We start from the raw sequence: 21813 nt of genomic DNA, 5'->3' as shown, positions 1-21813 counted from the left end.
CAGGGATCTATTAATATGTGACAGAGCTTGAATTGCTCATTAGTTAATCCCGCATGAGATGTTAATACAGAAGGCTGTGGGAGATTGTCCTTGTGCAAGCTGCGTGTGGATTATAAAGCTCTTGTTAATACTAGCTCCTATTTGCATATTTTCACATGGCCTTGTCAATCCTACTTTGATATGTTATTACAGGGAGGCCCCATACTGGCTTAGACTCCAGCGTCCCACTACCTTCAAAATTGTTACCAGGTATAATAATAGAGATCTATGCTAGAAGGCATATCCATCAGAGGAAAGGGGTAATTAAAGATGCCAGAATTATGGAGACTTCAGTATCCTAGCTCAAATCTAAGACCTCATTGCAACCCTTATGGAAGAAGCCCTATAGAATTTCATGACATTGAGGATGTGTGATGTTCCCCTGGTGTTATCTGGACCGCTGATCTGCTAGGCCACACCAATTCTCGACTCTGGGAGCCAGACTTACCCTGCTCTGCTGTGAGAACCCCCACTCCTGGGCTGTTCACGCACAGCCTCAGGCATGTAAGCTGCTCCCAGCTACGTGAGTGGGCACTTTTGGCCAGCTGCTGCTTGGATTGTGCAACCGAATGATGCTAGCTAATATCTCCCGTCCCAGACACAACCCTAGGAACCTCCATCTTGCAGTGTCCAGTTATGCCTGCTGGATCCTGCAAGCCTATGTGGGTTTGTCAGTTTAACAAAGAAACTGATATGCACCAGGCTTGTTATCCCAAGGGGAGTCTCTGACACGCTTCAAACCAAACACACTGCTTCAGTTAGAATAAACAAATTTATTAACTACAAATATCGATTTTAAGTGATTATAAGTCAAAGCACAAGTCAGATTTGGTCAAATGAAATAAAAGCAAAATGCATTCTAAGCTGATCTTAACACTTTCAGTGCCCTTACAAACTTAGATGCTTTTCATCACAGGCTGACTGGTAGCTCTTCAGCCAGGCTCTCCCCTTTGATCAGCACTTCAGTTGCTTGGTGGTGAAGTCTGTAGATGGAAATGGAAGAGAGAGGAAGAGTATGGCAAACGTCTCTCCCTTTTATCATGTTCTTTATTCCCTCTTGGCTTTGCCCCGCGCGCCCCCCCCTTCAGAGTCAGGTGAACATTACCTTGTTGTAGTCCCAAACTGGCCAAGGGCTTGTCTACACTGGCAAGTTTTGTCACCAAAAACTGCCTTTTCACGACAAAACAGCAAGAACGTACACACTACAATGGGACTTTTGTCGCAACAAAATACTTCCACCTCTACAACAGACTTTTGTCTTTTCCCCTCCCTTTATTGTTGACAAAGAGCCAGGGTAGACACTGTGGATTGTTTTGTTGACAGAACTGGCTTCCGCCAGTATCCCACAATGCCTGCTCTGATTGCTTTGCTCAGTGTTTTGATTTCTGCTGCCCTGCAGGCATGCATCCTCCCCTTTCAAAGCCCCGGGAAGTATCTGTGTGCTGCTCCGTTTGGGGAACAAACAAAGAGCGAATCATTGGACTGCTCCTGTTCTGCCCTGCACTAGGAACACAGCAGCAGGCAGACTGCAGGGGGAGGGGGACAGATTGCTGCAGGGGGAGGGGGACAGACTGCTGTGCTGCTTTGCCATTCCTCAGCACCGAGAGCTTACAGAGCTACTCACAATGCTGCTCTCGGCAGCTGACGGGGCTGTGGGAGAACTCAGAGAGAATCCCAAGATGCGCAGCGATCAGCTCTGCCTTCCCACAACACGCACTGTGGGATACATACCCGTGGTGCATTGCTCGCCCTGTCAATTGTGGTGTCCCCAATGTGGACATAATCTGTCAACAGAAGGAGCAAGTGTGAACACCCTTTGGCGATTTTTGTTTTGTCGACTTATGGGTGTCGACATAAGTTTTGTCAACAAAACTTGGTAGTGTAGACAAGCCCCAAGGGAAGGGAGGGGGTGACTCACTCAAGAGTCCAACAGATCCTTTGTTGCTGCCTAGGCCAGTGTCCTTTGTTCCTTTGAGGCTGGGCTGGGTTTGTCCCATACATGCCCTGATGAGGTACGAACTGCCCCTCTCTTCCTGGAGAGTTTTGCCTGGGCTTGTTTTATGCCATGGGGACACATTTTCTGCCTCATAACTATATACATAAAATTACAACCTATAACATTACTATAACAACAATGCTCAGTGCATCATGAGCCTTCCAAAGACACCCGACATGAAAAACTTTGCATTGGATACCACGCAATCATTTTATAAGGGTGAACATGGGCGTGCAGGGTGTTCCCCCAAGGTACAGAGCGTCTGTGACGAAGTGGGACTGTTCTTAATGTTTCCTCTGAATAGTGTGGGGGTGCCTCAGTTTCCCCTATGAAGTTCTTAAGTATCTAGGTGGTGCGATAAGGGTGTATGATCATTGCAGAGCCCTAGAGGGCATGTGTGTGCAGGAGTCTGGACACAGAGAATGGCCGACACCCTGTTTCCTGGCAACTGATGGCCTGGGCCCTTCCCCCCTGCAAGGTGAGAGCTAAAGGGTTGGAGAACAAAGGAATCCAGTGACCTCCTAGCCCGGGAAAGGAACAAAGCCCAGAGGAGGAGGGGCTGGAGGGAGTTTCAGTTTGGGGCTGGCTGGGACATGGAGTGAAGGGCAGACGTGGTTGTCTGGCTCACTGCCCCCCCCCCCAAAATGGACCCAGCTGAGGGGTCCTGTTCTCTGCACCTGCAAGCTCTGTTTTAGACCATGTTCCTGTCACCTAATAAACCTCTGTTTTACTGGCTGGCTGAGAGTCACGTCTGACTGCAAAGTTGGGGGGCAGGACCCTCTGGCTTCCCCAGGAGCCCTGCGTGAGCGGACTCGCTGGGGGAAGCGCACGGAAGGGCAGAGGATGCTGAATGCTCCGAGGTCAGACCCAGGAAGGTGGAAGCTGTGGGAGTTGTGTGTCCTGAAGACAGGCTGCTCACAGAAAGGCGACTGCCCCAGAGTCCTGACTGGCTTCATGGGGAACAGTTCCAGAGCATCGCCCAGGGACTCCGTGACAGCGTCACAGGATGTTCTCTAGAAATTGCTCTAAAACCTATGGATCAGATCTCCTGTTTCTTTCCCCAGCATGCAGAGCCACAGGTGGGGACTTTTCCCATGGGCATCTCTCATATCCTCGCAGAGATCACCACACAGCATGTGGGGGGCTTTGTGGCTTTCCCTGTGGGAAGGGCAGGTTGGGGTTTACCATCCCACAGGAAAAGCCCTAGAGCCCACCCACAAATCTGATGATCCCTGGAGATCTGCAGGAGGCCAGAGGTATCCATGCACAAGTCCTGTATCTCCGAACCAACTCTGGTGGCTAACAGCCCCCACTGGGTCCCTGGCACTGTAGCTTCCCCCAATCTCATTCTTGGCCATGCATCATTGCTTCCCTTGGCCTTCCCTGATTCTATTCCCAGGCAGCCCCCAACAGTGCAAAGTACTCTCTGCTGGGCCAGAGGAGTGGGGAGGCTATTGGCATGAAGCACCTGAGCCCTTCTTCCTCATGGAGGTGGAGAGCTATGTGAGGAGGACCCCCCTCCATACGTGGATGGAGTGGGAATGCATAATCAGGCATAAGATCTTAGACAATGAGAGCCTTTGAACCTCCTATTACTGTATTCTAATCTAGCAGGTCTCACAGCATGCCCTCTCATGGCATGGTGTCGCTCTGCAGACACCCTGCCCTCAGTTCCCTCCTGGTTCTCCCAAATAACCCTTCACAGCCCAAAGTATAAAGTAACATTCCCTCTCTTAGGGTCTAAATTGTTGTTTTATAGTATACTGTACATTCCTCTTTGGCCCAGTCTTTCTCCTGGTGCCTTCCCATTCAACTTGTTCCAGCTCCATCCCCTCGCAATTCCATCCGACTGCAGCCTGCAGCCTCTCTGCAGAGTCGTTTCCACATGTCTCCTCCTGCTCTGGTGCCTGGATTCACAAGTCCTTCCCCTTCATTCAGGACTCTACAGCCCTCTCTCTTGGCCTGTGCAGTGATTCAGGCAGGCTTCTCTATCCCACCAGTATCCAGGATCTGGTTCCCATTCCAGGGAGCTGCTCCCTTGCAGTTCTTCTCTGCCCCCTGAAAGTCACCTTATAGCTGACTTCTATTGTGTTCAGGGGTAGCCACTTGATTAACCCTCGCTCCCTTTCCCAGTTTGTCTGCTAGCCCCTTAAACATCTATTTTCTTAAAGGGCCCCTATCATGGAATAGGGTTGGCTAGCTCTGGGCCCCATTGCCCTTTAAAGGAGACAGACCACCCTGTTGCGTGTACATGTAGTATAGATTTTTCTATTAAATTCTGTAGCACAATTCAGAAACCTATAGAAAGGTCTTAATTTTTGTTTAAATTCTATAGGAATTTTCCATAGGGGAAACCAAGGAGAAATTAACTCTGCAAACAACCTAGGCTGCTGGATTCATATCTCACCATTCAGAAACCCCAAATTTCCTTGTGGTATAAAGTTACCATTTTTTTGTGTGGATCTTCTGAAACAGAACTCTCCCTGCTGGCCCGGCAATAGTAGTTAAACTCTGGGCCTGATCCTAAATGGTGCTGGGCACCTACAGTTCCAATGAAATCAATGGGAGTTTTCTGTAAACAGAAGGAACCCTGTTTGCTTCATTTCTGTATAGTCTCATGGGAGCGAGAAGGAAGAATTAATATTTGCTAAATTCAGAAACAGTAGAATCAGTAGGAGGTGGCATTTTGTATCCGTGCTTTTTAGGAGAGGATGGGGTTGGGCAATCAGGAGTTAAAAAGAAGAGAGAGGAAATAGTATTAGACAGTGTCCCTTTTAACTGCTTGTCCATTTGCATTGGTGGGAGAAATGTCACATCTATACCAACTCAAGTGAACATGCCTTATGAAATAGAGCCATTCCCTATAGGAAGCATCCAATTAGTAAGAGATGTTTGAACAAATTATGCCTTGATATACAAATCTTCCATGAACCATGGAAGTTAGAGACTGAAACAACACACATAAAGTCAACTAGTCTATTTCTTCTACTCTCTCTCTTCCCCCATATAGTGCACTGTATAGTCCAGTTTTAAATAAACTAACTCATGGGGCTTTCACCGCATCCCTGGGGAGACTATTCAACAGTCGAACACATCTCACCATTAGAAAGTTTTTCCCGCTACTCAACGCAAAATTAACTTTTCCTCATTTTATCCCATTGGTCGTAGTTCTACTCCCTTGCTTCACCATAACTGAATGGTAGTTCCTTTCTCTCCCTAGTGCTTCCTCTTTTCACATGTGTGTAAACTGTTGTTTCCCTTCCTTGGGCAAGTGATACATATTTACTTGTCTAAATCTTGCCTCTTAGGGACACTGTCAACTCATTTACATTATCTTAATTTCCAAAAGTTCTGTTTTCTGACAGAGCGCCCTCTTAATCATACCTCCTGGTTGGTTGATTGATTGATTTGTAAATCCTTAAAAATAATGTCAATGTTTTGTAAGGGCTTTTTCAGCAAGGGAGAAACTGGTGGACTCTCCATGGGAGACCGTGGAATTGACTATGCACAGAGGAGACAAACGGAAAAAGAGACTTTTGCTGACATCACTTTCAGCTATAGACATTTCAGATGTCATTTGTAACTGTAATAGGTAGAACATACTAAGATACTAAGATGGAAATACGGTTTTTAAGTTGAGGGTGTCCCATTAATCTCTCTGTGTTAACTGCATTATTTCCACTATATATTTTAGGTGGCTAGCTTTGTCCAGCGTTTACCTGGCTGTAAGGAACAAGCTTCGGTATTCAGGGAAGAGGTAAGTAAAGCTTGATTAAGTGTTGTCCTGTAGCACTGGAGGTTCTAATGCCAGCTACGTGCTCTTGCCTTTCTATTGATTTGGAGTCATGGTGCATGGTGCCTAGTGCCTAGCTAAGCTATGATTTCTGCTTACGAAAAAGAATGTGGCACTTCTGGGGAGCTGCAGCATCCTAGCCAAATTCCAGCATGAGTAAAACTTTAAAACTGGAGGGTGAATTTAAACTTGCATAGGTTATTCTTCAGGTCCTGTCTTGGACTATCATGTAGTGTATTGCACTGCACTGCACTGCACTGAAGATCTCATCTGCTCCTTCAAGTAATGGGATATGCCTAAGGCTACATTTTAGTCACGGATATTTTTAGTAAAAGTTATGGATAGGTCACGGGCAATAAACAAAAATTCACAGCCCGTGACCTGTCCATGACTCGTACTATATACCCCTAACTAAGACTTGGGCCGGGGTGCTCTAGGGGCGCAGCGGATGCGGGGGGGGGTTGTCCGCGACCCCCCTGCTGATACTGAGGGGGAGGGGGGAGGGACATGGCCTGGAACACCTGCTGGTGCTGCGGGAGGGGCAGTGGCCTGGGACCTGTGCTGGTGGGGGATGGTTCGCAGGGCTGGCAGGCTCCCTACGTGGCTCTGCGCAGCTCCTCGGAAGCAGCCAGCATGTCCCTGCAGCTCCTAAGGGAAGGAAGGACGGGGGACTCCGTGTGCCGTCCCCACCACATGTGCTATCTCCGCAGCTCCCATTGGCCAGGAAGCACAGCCAATGGGAGCTGTAGGGATGGTGCCTGCAGGCAGGGGCAGCGCACAGAGCCCCCTGGCTCCTCCGCCTAGGAGCTGCAGGGACATGCCAGCTGCTTCTGGGAGCCCCCATCCTCCCCGAGATAAGTGCTGCCCCAACCCCCTGCCACAGCCCTGAGCCCCCTCCGACATGCAAACTGCTGCTGCTGCTGCTAACCCAGGGACTGCCTGGCTCAGGCAGACCCTGAGCCAGCTGTACCAGCCACTGCAGAAGTCACGGAGGTCACGGACAGTCACAGAATCTGTGACATCCGTGACCTCCATGACAGACACGCAGCCTTAGGTATGTCTGCTTTTGTTAGTGAGGTTGGCAACCTGGGGATTCTCTTAGGGATTGCTGTCTGTTCCTGGATTCCTAGGCGGCAACAACGGGTGAGACCTTTTTTTGAATCTGCAGCTGTTTTGGAAGTTGTAGCCTTTCCTCTTGGATGCAAATCTTGCCACAGTTTTCCCTGCCTTTGTCACATCCCAAGTTGGATTACTCTGAACTGCACTCTGCCTGGCCTTTTAACACCACTCAAAAACTTCAGCTACTGCAGAACCTGGCTGTCTTCTTACTTAGCAAACTTTCTCTAATGAATCATACCTTTACTCTCTGGACTCTACTGGCTTCCGATTACATTTCCAGGTGCAACTCAAGGTGTACTTAACACTCCTTTGATCAGCTTGCTTATTCGTGCCTCCTTTTTGCACCATCAGTGTGTTGTCTATTTCAATTGTAAGTTCTTGAGGATAGGGACTTTATCTTCTCTATGTTCTGTGAGGCACTTAGCATGTTCTTGGGTTCCGAATAAATAATAGTACATAGTGCTCATTGTAATGGGCATACTTTTAATAAATCCAGATATACATAAATGATTGCACCCCTGAGATGGCTGCATTTCAGTGGCAGGCAAATGGAAGTCATGCTCATAGTTATGTATATCGGTACATATTTTCATTCTGTAAAACAGTTTGAGGCTTTCAAAAAGTACTGTACAGAAGGTAATATTACAGTGGAACACTGTTTAACTAAATAGGGGGGGAACATGGAATTTATCCACATAAATAGGGGACCTTTTAGTGTAACCAAGCAGAGGGAAATAACCCGATTCCTGACAAAGTATTCAGAAAATAGAGATTTGGATAAATGAGATTCTAGTGGTAAATCTACTAATAAATCCACCATTTAAACTTTTTATATCTGTAATTAGAGTTAATTTCATTTCCAGCATAGCTCCTTCCTATTTCACCTCTTGCCTCCAGCAGTCCAGAGCCCTGCTCAGCACCAGTCCCTACCCTTGGCATGAAGGGGTTCATGTATTTTCAGACTTGTATAACAACTAAATTGTCAGGTCGAAATTAAAACACTTTTAATAATGGGCTGAGCTTTAGCCAGCATCTGGCAAGAATTAAGGTGTGAGTGGCAGAACCTCTGAACTCCACTAGAATAGTCCATTAGATGTAATCAGGCCTGTAACTGCATTCTGTTTAGGTAAATGAATCCAGCGCAGGCTTTGGGGAGGAGAGAAAGTTGATGCTTTATTTTCTTATTGAGTTACCTTAGCACTAAAGAGAACTAATTGTGCAAAGAATTTTAGAAAGAGGCCAAGCAGGCTGGAACAAAGTGACACATAATATCAGTGCCTATGGTATACTACATTTGTATCTGGGACTAATTCAGGACTGGGTCTCTTTAAAATAAAATGACTTAGAAAGTAACAGGATCAATGTGAAGTGGTAATAATTGTATCAGCCTCAAAATATCATGCTGAAATATACAACTGCTTTGCAGCATGCTTTTTTTTTTTTTAGATCCATTTGGTTTTATTTAAGCAGTTCTCTGTTTATTTCTAGGCATTTCTAATGTGCTCATCACAGCAGTCCTGAGCACCTTACAAACATTCATGAATTAAGTTGTGTGATCCGCTATGAGTTAGGGAGCATTGCTGGCATTCCCATGTTACAGTTGCAGATACTGAGGCACAGAGAGGTTAAGTGACTTGCACAAGATTGCGCAGTGTTTTTATGAATAGGGGAACAGAAATAAGATCTGGCTCCCATTTCTTTGCCTTGCCCACCTGACTGTCCAGTGTAATTAGACAGACCCACGTTACTCAGCCAATTGTTAAAATCCAACAGATTTCCAGTTAGAAAAAATCCTAGGAATGTAAGAATTGTCATCGTGGATCAGAAACGTGCCATGCCTAGTCCAGGACCCTATTTGTGACATTGGCCCATGCCAGATGCTGCAGATCCCTGTAATGGACATTGATGGAGTAGTTTGCTATCACGGGGTGGTCCCCCAGAGAGTCCTTTCAGGCCTTAATCACAGACCACAACCACTCCAGGTTTCCTTCACCGCTGTGCTTTATTATGTTCTTTCAACAGGCTACAGCCTGTAGTGTTTTATTTACATGTATTTACATTCCATAGCCAGCTTCCCTGCAGCCAGTCCTGCCTTCCTTCAGACTCCCTCCTCTCTCACACTTCCTTCCTGTCATGTATATAGTCCCACCTGCTAGGGCTACTGCCCTTTCAATTAGCCCTTCAGCGGTAGCTCTACTCAGTTAATTGACACCCTCAGTCAACTACTTGTCCAATTAGGTCCCAATTAATACCAAATAATATAATACCAGTGGGTATCAGAGTGACAGGATGTTGTTAGCTCCTGATTCAGGACACCTTGTCACGCTTGCCTATAACTTTATCCTCTCTAGGGTAACTGTGGATGTTCTTGTTAATCCATGTAAATGTCTACTCCCTTTTAAAAAAAAAAATTGCTAAGGTCTGGGACTCAGTGATACCTGGCGGCAGTGAGTTCCGCAGCTTAAATACCTATTTTGTAAAAACATAAGAAGAGGGGTACCTTAATCAGTTTTAAATGTGCTTCCTTTCAATTTAATTGGACGTTCCCTTGCACTTGTATTATGAAAGCGGGTAAATAGGAGCGGACGCTTTATCTTCACCGTACCACGCATTGTTTTATATACCTCTCTCATTTCTCCTTCCTAAACTAAGCAATCCCATTTTACGCCTTTTAAACTGATTACTCATGAATCTGTTTTGTTTTCTGCTTACATGGAGACTCCATATTTATGAGCAGAATTGTAGTTCTGAAAATAATCAAACTTTTAAATCACAGGAAACTGTTTCTCAGCTATGAGATTTCAGCATGTGTGACCAAAGCATTTGTGCAGATCTGCAGGTCAAAGATCCTTCACCTTTAAGTTTTGCCCTGAATAGTTTTAATGGGACTTCAAGAAGCTCTGTATAAAGTAGCAGAGTGTTGTATTACTCCAGCCCATGATTGGTGTGGTTTCTGAATAACATCCTACTGGAGATTTGCTTTCCATGATTTTTCATGATTTTTTGGAGAGTCAGGTATATGATTTTACTTTCTGAATAGTTTGTAGGATCCTTGATTGCATCTGAATTTTAAAATAGAAGTAATCCTTAGGCCACAATATAGTTCCTAATAGACATAACCAGCCATCATAACAGCCACTAACTGCACCCTTATCAGTAATCTGAGCAAAGGTGCTTTCACTTCCAGAGATGGTCCGTCTACATTAGGATTGAGTCATGTTGAAAAGGGTAGCATGTGCGGGAAGCTTAGCTTGTGCATGCCTATCTGTGGATAAATACAGGAGCTCAAGGCTTGTCACGCTGCTTTCTTTCATCAGCACCTAATACATTATGTTTATTTAATTGAAAGCCGGGAGCTGGGGAGGGAATCATGGAAGTTTCCTGGCAGTAATCTTCATTTCGTACTGTTTCTCTGTCCTACAGCAGATAGACGGCGAAGCCTTCCTCCTCCTGAACCAGGCGGACATAGTTAAAATACTGAGCATTAAGCTGGGTCCTGCACTGAAAATCTACAATGCCATCCTCATGTTCAAATCTGCAGAAGAAGACTGAAAAGATCCCTCTGATGCAGGCCGAGAGGGAACAAAGAGGAACAGGGGGACCGCATCAGCAACCGAGCGCCTAGTGCCTGCTTTACACAGTGCTGAATAGACTGACTGGAACACTTGTAAGCAGGGGCCTAATCACGTTTCAGACTGACTTAATGTGAAACCCGTTGAAAGGATATTGAAGATGTAAAAATCCTGCCCCAGCCTGGGATAGGGGTGGTGTCACTTCCAGGAAGAGGAGATGATTATATTTTGTAATTGAAATTGGTTTTGGTATATTGATCTCTTTTTAAGATCTAGAAGAAACCTCCCGTTATAAGGGGAATCCAGGGTGATATTATTAGAGGAGCTGCTATCTCAAGCAAAACCCTATGAGCAAAATGACTGTTCTGTCTAATGATAGTGCCTGAAAGAGTCTGAATTATCACCAGCGTGTACAATATATTCTGTATGTTTAAAACTTGAGGGGGGCAGTAGGAGAAAAAAGGAGGACGGGTTGCACTTCAAAGCAATGCACTTGAATTCCTCACCACTAGGAATCAACTGCTGACCTTTTCCAGATTGGTTTTAAAATCCCACAGTTCATCATCTTGCTCTTGGCTGTCAAATACTTTCAGCTAATGAGATGCCTGCAGACCAACAGAACCGCAACATTGGGGGTCAAAACGGCTCCATCACAGGGATGGTTTACGTTATTTTTGGAAAGAAAGTAGCAATTCCAATTCAGACCAAAAGGTTCGTATGACATGGTCCAGTTTTTCTGAATGCAGAGTTTAAAAGACTTCATTCCACCAGGTTTGATAAAGGCAACTGGAGAGAGCTCTAAGATAGGCCAGTGATTGGAAGTTTTGTTTTAAGACAGGCAGTGGTTGGGCAGAGATATCTACTGAAGGAGTGGACTACACTAAAGGTATTTAGAATAATGATTCTAGCTCGTGCATGCCCACAAGGGATAGTTTGGAATATTGTCATCTCTATACCATGGAGATCTTACTGAGGTAAAGGGCATTCATGAATTTGGTGGTCTCACTAAGACCCTCACCACCTTAAGAGCAGCACCATGTTTAAACAGTCCTGTTTAAACCCAGTTGTAGCTAGCATGTTTCTCCTCCCATTGTGAACAGGACCTCCTAAAAACATTTGCTTTAGTTTTTAACAGCAGGCACTGTGTTGAATGACTAAAGCTTGTCATGGCACTGTCATATCAGAGTTCCTTGGAGCATTCCAGCATCACTGCAGGCAGAATTGGCAGAGAAGGCTCCTTGGATGAGGCTGAGGATTTGAATGGAAAGGGAAAAGTGCCTTTTGCATGCAGGACTGAGATGAGGCTTCTGCCAAGAGAGAATAGGAACAGAGCGAGGCAGCCACCTCTGCTTAAAATTCCCTACCCCCAACTTGCCAATGGCACCAGACAGTCCCAGGCTTTCTGAGCCTATTTGGGGAAGGCAGAGGTTCAAGTAAGGGAACTAGCTTGTCCAGAATGAGACAGGTAGTAATTGTATCGGGGGGGGACAAAGTGTGTCGTTATGTCCCTGTGCAATACATAACAATCCGTACACTTTGGTACCAATAAAGTACTGGCAATATTTCCTGCTCTTCCAAAAGACACAGTGTCATTTTTAGAGGCAGAAGGCCCCTTGTGTGATGCCTAATATGTGACAATTACACACAATTGTTAATACACTGAAAACTCCTTTCAATATAGCAAAACCTGGGGGAAGTGATCACTTTTTCCATCCCCAAGAGTTCTGTTCTGCGACCTCCCATGCCTTGGACCATCATGGCTTCATCCCTGGCCAACCTGTTCACTGGGTAGTTGCATATCAGAAATCCGCTTGGGGATTTTGTGTGCATGTGGGAGACGGGGGTGTTCAGAGGGATCCTCACGAGCTTGGACAGATTCTGTCCTCATAGAATCCCACCACTCAAGGCTTGGTGTATGTAAGAGAGTTTGCACTTCTGAATGCTGTAGCAGGGCTAATGTTATATGACTTGGCTCATGCTTGCCCTCAGTCAAGACCACTGCTGGATGAGTTTCCCAGGGGTTTGCATGGTGGGAAGATATGAACCGCCCTCAGACACCGCCAAACCCCCCAGCTGTTGTACTTGGAGTCTACATCACCAGTGTAGCTGCCTTTGTCGTAGTCCCACACCTACCGCAATACTTATTAACTACCAACCTCTATTTAAACGCTTTGAACACAACTGTGTGACACAAACATAAGGGCAACTGTTGGTCTTCCAGCCACTACATCCATGTTCGAACTTTACTTTTCAGCTTCTGAGAGCAAGGTCTCTGTAACCTTCGTCAAGTAAAAAGTCCTTTAAAATTGTAAATAGAGCAGAATCCAGGCTGCTGAATCTGTTTAGTGTAGGATTAATTTGTGGAGCAATATGTCTCCCAGCTTTCTATTTTTGTACAAGGAGTTAAGGAGTTTAAGCCTTCCACACTGAAGAGCTACTGTAAGTGAGTGGTGGGAGGGAGTTTCTATGATTAATCTGAAATATTAAATAACAGATGGTGCACTGCATACACCACTGCAGTAGAGTTTAGTAATTTAAGGCAGCTTTGTGGTGCTGGGTCAGATATGCACTTTATAAAATAAGTACATTTCCAGTGTGATAACAGGGGATAATCACCAAAGAGTGCAATTTCATTATCACAGTCTGAGTGTACTGGTACTATATAAAGAAATGCTGTGGGGTGACTTAGAATACAGTGGGCTCCTTTTTATGGTGAAGCTTTTCATTTTATGGTAAACTTCACCCTAAGCAAAGGGTCCCTATAATTGGAATCACAAGTAGTACATCTCATGCATTGACACACTTCACATTCTAATTGAGGCACCATTACTTAGTGGTTAGAGCAGGGGTGTGGGAGGCCTGACTCCTGGGTTCAGGTCCTGGTTATTCCACTGACTTGCTTGTGTGATCTTCAGTGAGTCACTTCATCACTGTGCCTCCCCAGGATCTGTAAAACCAGGATACAACTTACCCATCCATGTAAAGTGCTTTGACATTGTCTGATGAATTGTGCTGTGTGAGTGCAGTGTTTCACTATGTCTCTGTTCCCAATAAGCAGGTCCTACTGAGTTTCCTGTTTTCCTTCCTTCCCTAAATTGGGACCCTCAGTGGGAACAGCAGATTGGCTCCTGGCAAAAAAGGGAAAAAAAGAAAATGAACATCAGTGAAACGAGCCATGAGGGTTGCAATCACTGGGATTATTCAGAGAGAAGTGAGATCTTTAATTTAGGGGCTTTCTAGCCAGCTACATCAAAGAAGAGAATTTGTACTTGCCTGGAGTTTATTCAAGAAGAACAATAGTGGTAGCTTCCAGCCAGGAAGAAGGAAGGGAACCGTTTGGGGATAGAAGGAGGGGGAATATGCTTCTTGTGCTTATTTTTCTAATCTGGTCACTTTCTTCACAGAATAAGCAAGAACATGTATCTATTATTAGCTCTATTCCTTCCACATATATATCTATTTTTAATAAAAACAAGCAACTTTACAATAACTGTTCAAGATCCCATTTCCAATAATTTCATTGGAAAGCTAAAAAAGTAAATCACCTGAAGTTTTACTTCAGCGTGCTTCCCAGCTCAGGTAGATGGACATGCACTAGCTCTGCTCAACCTATCATGCTTCAAATAGCAGCGTAGCTGGGGTAGTACAAGCAGCAGCTGGGGGTAGGCCCCCTAAATACAAACCCACCCAGACCCCAGGGTACAAACTTGGGTGGTTAGACCCCAGCTACACGGCTGTTTTTAGCACCTAGCTCAAGTGGAGTTAGTGCATGTCTGTCTACCCAAGCTGGGAAGCACACTTCCAGCTGCAGTGCAGACATATCTTAGAAATAAAGGCTGCCACTTTTGTAAATACTAGTCAATTTGTCTTTAAGCAAGAGGTCTGAAAGCACATGTTTGAATTATATTTGTTTGTTAGTTTGAAACCTGCTCTTTAATTTCCTTTAAAGTAGAAAGAAAATTTTTTTGGCTCTTGTCACTTGGTTTGGGGGTTTTCATGATCGGACCACTGAACATAAGCAAAAAAAGAGCTGTCAGCCAGACTGAATTTCAGTTTTAAGACAACAGCCATTTAAAAAAACAATCAAAGATAAATCTATGACTTCATCAACACAGCAATACAAAGCATGACAATTATTACACATGGATCAGCAAGGCAATTGGAAAGCAGAAGTTCTAAATGATTTTTGTTATATTTGTACAGTATGTTGCATTCCCATCCCCTTTTTAGAAATCCAAAATGTTCAGATCTTTTCTTTTTAATCCCTCTTAACAGGGAGTCTTGTTTTCAAATTTCTGTCTCATCACAAATGAACATCCTTGTAAACTGATGGTAGCAAATTTCTGCTCTGTGTCATTAATCGCATTAGAGTTGGACAGAAGTCGTCGGCACCACTGATAGCAAAATCATACAACCAAAGAAAAAGAATCAGCCCAGGGGATAAACCAGTTCAGCTGTAGAAGATTTCCTGTCTGCTACTTTTATGCCCTGTTAAGGGAATGATACCACAGAAAGCTTTAATTTTTTTGACATTCTCTCCATCATGTGATGAGCTAGTATATTTTCAAACTTCTATGACTTGAACTGGAAATATGAGCAAAACGGGGAAATTCACAGTGAGGTTTTCATTTCAGCATTTGAAACTTGTTTGCTGTTTAATACTTGAACCTTTTATGCTAGCTGCCCCATGTTTGACATTGAACTACCACTGATGCTTTCTTCTGGAATTGTGAATAAAATTAATATAATATTTGTTTCAGTGTGACTGATTCTTCCTGAGTTTACTGTAATAAGGATCTGACAGACATGGGTGTTGGTAAGGAAGTGGGCTTTATTTCATGCCTACAGTCATATGAACTGAGTAAGGGTGACAAAGGTCAGAATCTGCTGACTTGAGGAATTTTTTGTGTTCACAATCATACCCATGAAACTGCTTACAGCCAAAGACAAGTTCCAGTATTTTTGCTTCCAAAATGAGTGTAGTTCTGTTCTGTGTTAGTGCTCCAGGCGATCGTCAAACAGGACAGCTCCCATACAAATGGGAATTTGTATCAACTGAGATTTTAGGCTCATAATCTCAGAACATTTCGGGATTTCTGTTCTTGTGACAACTTCTTTAACCCCTAAAGTTTCTTTTCTTTCCACTCATCCCAATGCTATTTTGTACTATCCTCAAGAAGTGCTGTGATTGAAGTACCTAATTTGTAACAAATTAGAGATGACACGTTAACATCCGCATAAATCTGTGTAAGGCCTCTTCATTTGAGGGTCTTTCTATTTGTACAGTTGTTTCTGTTTCTGGCTGGACTCTTGTCACTTATTATGTCTCACATAACTGATTTCAGTCAGCCCAGCCTGGCATTCGTTCATGTTGACTTTAAAGTTCTCTTCTTTTGATATGTTGCAAACATTATGCAGCGTGATGGTGTTCACGTTCATCCCAAATTAGCAGATTAACAATTAGTTCCACCCATCCACATAGTCAATTCTTGTAGATGATGCTTTGATGTAGCTCAGGGGCTGAGACAATCCCAAGGGGAAGTCATTTAAACTTATACCTACCAAAAGGGGGGAGTTGAAGGTGCAGACTTTTGACTATCTCAGCTGAAGCTGGACCTGCCAAAACCCTTGTTGTGCACCCAAAACTAAAAACACTGGCATTTTGAAATCTAGACATAACTTCCAGAACTGTTCCTGTCGGGGTAAGGAGTCATAGTATTCACATTCAATGATTTTTTTCAGATATTTTGATCTGCACTAACCCATGACTTGTTTTTTTTATTAAAGCATCTAGATAAGTTAGTCAGTGTCTGCTCAGTAACATCTCATTTTGCCCCTGGTCAAATTGAGTTTTGCTTTAGTTCTCAGTGCTCTTGTATCTTTATGCACTTGGAATTTTACATACTGCATGTATTTTTGTCAGCACAGTGAGCTCAATATCAATATGTTGTGCTATAGCCTTAATGTATCTCATTCCATCAAACACCTTCATCCAAATCTTTGAGAATCCTTTGCCTCCAGTGCTGTAGACAAGCTTTACACCCATTCACCCAAATGCAGACTGTTCTGTTCAAGCGCACATGAAATCATAGAATCATAGAATCATTTTGTCCCATTCGAATTCTGAGTATCTCTTCTTATACAGATGTGTGCACATAGCTTATTTTGTGCCTGCTAAATGAAACAAGCCTTGCGTTGGATTTTAACAAGCTTGTGTTGGATTCGTTCATTGCTAATCAATCTAGGCCTGATTCTTTCTTACAGTAAGGATTCTGTATGCCTCTCTGGCAGTGTTTGAATCACAGCCTCAGTGCTTGAGGAGTCCCCTTGTTTTAAGCTGAAGATAAAACAGCAGTGTGGGTGATATGGCCCTATGCAATATCATCTAGCTATCCTTTTGTTGATAATATTATTGCTCTTTTGACTTCATGTCCAGCACCACACTTCCTCACTGCTTTACAGATCACAGCTAGTTACGTGATAGTCAGACCTTCTGTCTCTGACTAAAAAAATGTAGACACTCTGCCTGTCCCCAGACTTCTGCCAAGCAGTGCAGCATTTATGCTTAGCTTTGGCTGCCCTGAGCTGACCCTGCTGTGAAATAGCAGATTGCATGAAAGGAGGGATACGGCTGGTTCTGCGAGAAAATAGTACGCAGATTACTACCCACTAGCCTGTATCTCCAGGTGTCTGGAGATAACGTCATAGAAGCACAGAATATCAGGGTTGGAAGGGACCTCAGGAGGTCATCGAGTCCAACCCCCTGCTCAAAGCAGGAACAATCCCCAACTAAATCATCCCAGCCAGGGCTTTGTCAAGCCTGACCTTAAAAACATCTAAGGAAGGAGATTCCACCACCTCCCTAGGTAACGCATTCCAGTGTTTCACCACCCTCATAGTGAAAAAGTTTTTCCTAATATCTAACCTAAACCTCTCCCATTGCAACTTGAGACCATTACTCCTCGTTCTGTCATCCGCTACCACTGAGAACAGCTGAGCTCCAACCTCTTTGGAACCCCCTTTCAGGTAGTTGAAAGCAGCTATCAAATCCCCCCTCATTCTTCTTTTCCGCAGACTAAACAATCCCAGTTCCCTCAACCTCTCTTCATAAGTCATGTGTTCCACTCCCCTAATCATTTTTGTTGCCCTCCACTGGACTTTTTCCAATTTTTCCACATCCTTCTTCTAGTGTGGGGCCCAAACCTGGACACAGTACTCCAGATGAGGCCTCACCAATGTCAAATAGAGGGGAATGATCACGTTCCTCAGTCTGCTGGCAATTCCCCTACTTATACATCCCAAAATGCCATTGGCCTTCTTGGCAACAAGGGCACACTGTTGACTCATAGCCAGCTTCTCATCCACTGTAACCCCTAGGTCCTTTTCTGCAGAACTGCTGCCGAGCCATTCGGTCCCTAGTCTGTAGCGGTGCATGGGATTCTTCTGTCCTAAGTGCAGGACTCTGCACTTGTCCTTGTTGAACCTCATCAGATTTCTTTCGGCCCAATCCTCTAATTTGACTAGGGCCCTCTGTATCCTATCCCTACCCTCCAGCGTATCTACCTCTCCTCCCAGTTTAGTGTCATCTGCAAACTTGCTGAGGGTGCAATCCACACCATCCTCCAGATTATTTATGAAGTTATTGAACAAAACTTGCCCCAGGACCGACCCTTGGGGCACTCCACTTGATACCGGCTGCCAGCTAGACACGGAGCCATTGATCACTACCCGTTGAGCCCGACAATCTAGCCAGCTTCTATCCACCTTATAGTCCATTCATCCAGCCCATACTTATTTAACTTGCTGGCAAGAATACTGTGGGAGACTGTGGCAAAAGCTTTGCTAAAGTCAAGGGACAACACGTCCACTGCTTTCCCCTCATCCACAGAGCCAGTTATCTCATCATAGAAGGCAATTAGATTAGTCAGGCATGACTTGCTCTTGGTGAATCCATGCTGACTGTTCCTGATCGCTTTCCTCTCCTCTAAGTGCTTCAGAATTGATTCCTTGAGGACCTGCTCCATGATTTTTCCAGGGACTGAGGTGAGGTTGACTGGCCTGTAGTTCCCCGTATCCTCCTTCTTCCCTTTTTTAAAGATGGGCACTACATTAGCCTTTTTCCAGTTGTCCGGGACCTCCCCCGATCGCCATGAGTTTTCAAAGATAATGGCCAATGGCTCTGCAATCACATTCACCAACTCCTTTAGCACTCTCAGCTGCAACGCATCCGGCCCCATGGATTTGTGCTCGTCCAGCTTTTCTAAATAGCCCCGAACCACTTCTTTCTTCACAGAAGGCTGGTCACCTCCTCCCATGCTGTGCTGCCCAGTGCAGTAGTCTGGGAGCTGACCTTGTTTGTGAAGACAGAGGCAAAAAAAGCATTGAGTACATTGGCTTTTTCCACATCCTCTGTCACTAGGTTGCCTCCCTCATTCAGTAAGGGGCCCACACTTTCCTTGACTTTCTTCTTGTTGCTAACATACCTGAAGAAACCCTTCTTGTTACTCTTAACATCTCTTGCTAGCTGCAATTCCAGGTGCGATTTGGCCTTCCTGATTTCACTCCTGCATGTCCGAGCAATATTTTTATACTCTTCCCTGGTCATTTGTCCAATCTTCCACTTCTTGTAAGCTTCTTTTTTGTGTTTAAGATCAGCAAGGATTTCACTGTTAAGCCAAGCTGGTCGCCTGCCATATTTACTATTCTTTCTACACATCGGGATGGTTTGTCCCTGTAACCTCAATAAGGATTCTTTAAAATACAGCCAGCTCTCCTGGACTCCTTTTCCCCTCATGTTATTCTCCCAGGGGATCCTGCCTGTCAGTTCCCTGAGGGAGCCAAAGTCTGCTTTTCTGAAGCCCAGGATCCATATTCTGCTGCTTTCCTTTCTTCCCTGTGTCAGGATCCTGAACTCGACCATCTCATGGTTCCCATTCCCATCTCATGCCTCCCAGGTTCCCATTCACTTTTGCTTCCCCTATTAATTCTTCCCGGTTTGTGAGCAGCAGATCAAGAAGAGCTCTGCCCCTAGTTGGTTCCTCCAGCACTTGCACCAGGAAATTGTCCCCTACACGTTCCAAAAACTTACTGGATTGTCTGTGCACTGCGGTATTGCTCTCCCAGCAGATAACAGGGTGATTGAAGTCTCCCATGAGAACCAGGGCCTGCGATCTAGAAACTTCCGTGAGTTGCCGGAAGAAAGCCTCGTCCACCTCATCCTCCTGGTCCAGCGGTCTATAGCAGACTCCCACCACGACATCACCCTTGTTGCTCACACGTCTAAACTTAATCCAGAGACTCTCAGGTTTTTCTGCAGTTTCATACCGGAGCTCTGAGCAGTCATACTGCTCTCTTACATACAGTGCAACTCCCCCACTTTTTCTGCCCTGCCTGTCCTTCCTGAACAGTTTATATCCATCCATGGCAGTACTCCAGTCTTGTGAGTTATCCAACCAAGTCTCTGTTATTCCAATCACGTCATAATTCCTTGACTGTGCCAGGACTTCCAGTTCTCCCTGCTTGTTTCCCAGGCTTCTTGCATTTGTGTATAGGCACTTGAGATAACCCGCTGATCGTCCCTCTTTCTCAGTATGAGGCAGGAGCCCTCCCCTCTCACGCGCTCCTGCTTGTGCTTCCTCCTGGTATTCCACTTCCCCACTTACCTCAGGGCTTTTGTCTCCTTCCCCCCGTGAACCTAGTTTAAAGCCCTCCTCACTAGGTTAGCCAGCCTGCTTGCAAAGATGCTCTTCCCTCTCTTCGTTAGGTGGAGCCCTTCTCTGCCTAGCACTCCTCCTTCTTGGAACACCATCCCATGGTCAAAGAATCCAAAGCCTTCTCTCCGACACCTCCTGCATAGCCATTCGTTGACTTCCACGATTCGACGGTCTCTACCCAGGCCTTTTCCTTCCACAGGGAGGATGGACGAGAACACCACTTGTACCTCAAACTCCTTTATCCTTCTTCCCAGAGCCACGTAGTCTGCAGTGATCCGCTCAAGGTCATTCTTGGCAGTATCATTGGTGCCCACGTGGAGAAGCAGGAAGGGGTAGCGATCCGAGGGCTTGATGAGTCTCGGCAGTCTCTCCATCACATCGTGAATCCTAGCTTCTGGCTAGAAGCAGACTTCTCGGTTTTCCCGGTCGGGGTGACAGATAGATGACTCAGTCCCCCTGAGGAGAGAATCCCCGACCACCACCACCCGCATCCTTCTCTTGGGACAGGTGGTCGTGGAACCCCCAACCCTAGGACAGTGCATCTCATGCCTTCCAATCGGCAGAGTCTCCTTCTGCTCCCTTCCCTCAGACGTATCATCTGGTCCACTATCCGCATTAATACCTGTGGAGAGATCATGAAAATGGTTACTTACCTGTATCTGCATTGCTGGTACATGGACGCTCCCCTTTCTTCTTCTGGAGGTCACATGCTGCCAAATTTCTTCACCGTCCTCCTGTCCCTGCAGTGCAGCCTGCTCTAAATCTTCAGGACGTTAATCTTCAGTTTCTCTTACATGAATCCTATCCAGAGACAGAATGAAATACACTCTATTCGCTGAAACAGGGAGTGGGGACACGAGTTGATGACTCATTTACTCAGAATTCCATCTGGGAGATATGTGCAGAAAGAGTTGGCTTGGTGCTGCTCTGAACTGAAAACATGCACTCTTGGAGTATAACATTTTTGTGGAGCCTCTCCTGACTTTGATGGACCCTGCTGAATTGGTGGGTAATATGCTAGTGTCCCAGATGCATGATGCTGGCTGAGCCTCACATCTTGGTAGCAGTAGTGCATAGCTGTTACTGCATGTCTCCTCTGCTCCAGCCTTTGAATTGGTTCAGGATGGATCCTTGCCCGGTTTTCTGGTTGAATCCTCCTTTTTCTACCTGCACTTAGGAGAGTGCTCTCCCGCCAACAGAAGAAATTCCACCCCCAACGCGTGGTGATTGCTTTGTCGGCAGGAGAGCTCTCCTGCCGACAAAGCACTGTTCACACCGGTGCTTTTCGTCTGTAAAACTTTTGTCATTGGGGGGTGGGGGTGGGGTTTCCACACCCCTGAACAACAAAAGTTTTACCGACGAAAGTCCAGTGTAGACAAAGCCTTAGGTGTTAGACATCTGGATGTTCTTGGACAGTTTCAGGCCACGCTTGGTGGAAACAGACAATCTTCTCTTTTCCCTTCTCTGTTTTGTTTCTGCATGGTTCCTGTTTATGTACTCAGCTGGGTGTTTCAAACAGTGATTTGTAAACCTATTAAAGCTTCTTAAATAAAGTGATAAAAAGAAATCTACATATTTGGT

At 45.2% G+C, this 21813-nt stretch overlaps 1 protein-coding gene and 1 long non-coding RNA gene across 5 annotated transcripts in view; one reads left to right on the top strand and one right to left on the bottom strand.

Moving 5' to 3' along the window:
- The window catches only part of LOC140900544 (lethal(3)malignant brain tumor-like protein 4), an 84319-nt gene extending 69045 nt beyond the window's left edge, over nt 1-15274 (top strand). For 3 of the 4 annotated variants that reach the window (XM_073317979.1, XM_073317981.2, XM_073317980.1), the window contains 2 exons: nt 5730-5792; nt 10371-15274. In XM_073317979.1, the coding sequence (XP_073174080.1) occupies nt 5730-5792; nt 10371-10499 (192 nt within the window). In that variant the 3' untranslated portion in view covers nt 10500-15274. The remainder of the gene's footprint in view (nt 1-5729; nt 5793-10370) is intronic. The other variant, XR_012155660.1, reaches the window with a different exon arrangement.
- Nucleotides 806-21032, bottom strand: LOC140900545 (uncharacterized). Its single transcript, XR_012155661.2, has 3 exons — nt 20886-21032; nt 13491-13647; nt 806-1022 (listed from the first exon to the last, which is right to left on the bottom strand). It is a non-coding gene; the product is annotated as an uncharacterized LOC140900545 (long non-coding RNA).
- Nucleotides 21033-21813: the final 781 nt, after the last annotated feature.

This window comes from Lepidochelys kempii, chromosome 19, assembly GCF_965140285.1.
Source record: "Lepidochelys kempii isolate rLepKem1 chromosome 19, rLepKem1.hap1, whole genome shotgun sequence".
Lineage (NCBI taxonomy): Eukaryota > Metazoa > Chordata > Testudines > Cheloniidae > Lepidochelys > Lepidochelys kempii.
Note: the sequence above shows the minus strand (reverse complement) of the source record. Positions and strands in the feature narration are given on the sequence as shown.